Source organism: Montipora foliosa, chromosome 7 (assembly GCF_036669935.1).
Source record: "Montipora foliosa isolate CH-2021 chromosome 7, ASM3666993v2, whole genome shotgun sequence".
Classification (NCBI taxonomy): Eukaryota; Metazoa; Cnidaria; class Anthozoa; order Scleractinia; family Acroporidae; genus Montipora; species Montipora foliosa.
Window position 1 is genome coordinate 7,169,742 of NC_090875.1, and position 2,500 is coordinate 7,172,241.

General features: G+C 37.1%; 1 protein-coding gene and 1 long non-coding RNA gene across 2 annotated transcripts in view; one reads left to right on the forward strand and one right to left on the reverse strand.

The window, feature by feature from the left end:
• Nucleotides 1-2,500, reverse strand: part of LOC138010938 (uncharacterized) — a 315,970-nt gene that overhangs the window by 261,372 nt on the left and 52,098 nt on the right. The gene's annotated exons all lie outside the window — the stretch shown is intronic.
• LOC138011087 (uncharacterized) overlaps nt 1-2,500 on the forward strand; it is a 5,583-nt gene that overhangs the window by 1,206 nt on the left and 1,877 nt on the right. The window contains exons 2-3 of the mRNA XM_068858083.1: nt 1-112; nt 282-475. The exon at nt 1-112 is cut by the window's left edge and continues 138 nt beyond it. Of these exons, the coding sequence (XP_068714184.1) occupies nt 1-112; nt 282-475 (306 nt within the window). The remainder of the gene's footprint in view (nt 113-281; nt 476-2,500) is intronic.

Here is a 2,500-nt window from a genome sequence, read left to right on the forward strand (position 1 = left end):
CATATCTTGCAGTTCTCATTGAAGAGTATCTTGAGGGATTCAAAGAACTTCATGAGAGACGACACCTTCCAAAGCACCACAACATGGTCCACTACCCAACGCAAATTGCTAGGTACTTCTAGAATAAACTTTTCAGGGGGAAAGGTTTTCCAATGTTCACTAAAGAAAAATTCTTAGGGGTTGAAATATGATCTAGACTAAAACAGAACATTGTTACTTATATTTTGAAGTCATTTAATTACTAAAGGTTCAACTTCATATTTGTTGGTGTTAATTTGTAGGAGAGGGCCACTGGTGAGAAACTGGGCAATGCGATTTGAAGCAAAGCATCACTACTTCAAGAGGCTAGCTGACAAAAGCAACAATTTTAAGAATATTACTTATTCTTTGCCCAAGCGCCACCAGGCTTTGCAAGCATACTTGCTACAGTCCTCGGCAGGAAACTTCTTGCGAATGTCTTTGGAAGTTGGCCCAGGTACAGAATATTTAATAAATGAGTCTCTTACTTGTTACACTAAAAAAAGTTCTAGAATATCAGCATAAAGTACTGTGCAAAAGTAATGAGAGCGAATTTCGACGAATTTCGAGACATTTCGCCACTTTTCGACGAAAACCAGCGATTTTTGAAACAAAACGAAATATCGCCGAACTTTCGACGAATTTTCGAAAGCGCTATTGTCTGGACACTTTCGAAATTTCGAAATTGTATGCGAATGTTCCAGCGAAAATTCGAACAACAATTTGAACGACAATTTTGATTCTCGACATTTCGAAGGAAATGTTTCGAAATTTCGAAGAATGCTCGAAGCGTGTTTCAAAGTTTTGAAGAATGCAGCGAAATTTCGAGGCTGAGGCAAGTACATTGTAACAGCTGAGGCGGCACGCGCAAGCCGTCAAGATAACTAACGCAACTCACAGAGACTCGAACGCTCAAGATTCCTCTGACTAACACCGAAATGCGTTAAAATAAACTCTCCATTGCACTAGTTCAACAGTTACTAGTAATAATTAGTACAAACAAATTTATTCAAACAGACTACACAAACGCTGCCAAAACTTCAGAAAAAGTAGCAACAAACAAACTAGGCAAGATTAATTTGTTGGCAACTGTGTGTGTATTTTTGCATGTAATCTAGGTAGATTTCAGATTCGTTTTCTTTGTTTTGGGAATGCAATGTAAACCTTAAATAAACCAGATGATGCATCAAGATTTGTCTCTTACATTTACTTAGTTTTACAGCTAGTCTCCTACGCAGCCGTTCTTATATAGTGACGACACTAGTTTTACAGCCCGCGGCAAATAATACACATTTGTCATAATTTTTTTACGTTGGTGAATTGTTGAACCGATTCTATGTTTCTCTGAAATCATTCACATTTTCGAACTACTGGTATGCAAGTGAAAGCGCTTTTTGTCTATGAAGAGGATCAAAACATTGCAAGCTTGACCTTCAATCGGAGTTAGATTTCAACCAGAAATATCAGGACGTTACAAGTCGATCAAAGTCGATCATCGAAAACGTAGTCGATAAGTCGATAATACTCGATATTTGTCAATCAACAAGTTTAATTTGTCGATAAAAGTCGATAATCACAAGATTTTCAACTGAATATCGATTTTATCGACAAAAATGCTGACACATTTTTCAATCGCCCATGAAAATGTAAACAGCTTTAAAGTAAATCCGTATGATAATAAAGTTGAATAAAAAACTGTAAATCAATAAATAAATGTAAATCGGTAAAATAAAGTCTTGGCATAGCCAATCCTGCTTCATTAAACTGTGCTTGGCAACTGTAGCCTCGTCTCCCGCTATAAACCTTTTTTTTTTTTGTATTTCCGATACTTGTCGATTGAAATCGATCAAAGTCGATAATCACAAAAAATTGTGTGATCGACGTTTATCGACATCCGATATTTGTCGATTGATTAGTATCGAATTTGATCGACAACGATCGACTTTTATCGACTATCGAAATTATCGACTTGTAACGTCCCGGAAATATGCATGCGTAATCCAGATCGTGGAGTTTTACAATCCCGCTTGTTGTCATTATGATTCAGTCCTTGAAGGTTTGTTTTGTCTAAAAACAAACGGGCAGTTACTCTACTGAAGCAGGGTGCGGGATAAATCTCTCTAGCTCATTTTTGAAACGCTCTTCAGTCATGGCGTAAATAAATCAACAAAGCGCGTTTGGTTCCGAGTTATGTATGTTACTGCAATGATAATGTACAGTGTATTTTTAACGACAGTTCACTGCTTCGAAAATTCGAAGAAACGAAAGTTCATTTCTTCGAAATTTCGAAAGTAAGAAAAGTTCGTTTCTTCGAAATTTCGAAAGAGTTCGCAAGAAGGAAAGTTCGTTACTTCGAAATTTCGAAAGATTTCGCCGCATTTTCTTCGAAATATCGCATTGAGCGACGCGAAATACCTCGCGAAATTTCGCCGACATATCGTCGAAAATTCGCGAGAACAATAGACGAAATTCGTCGAAATTC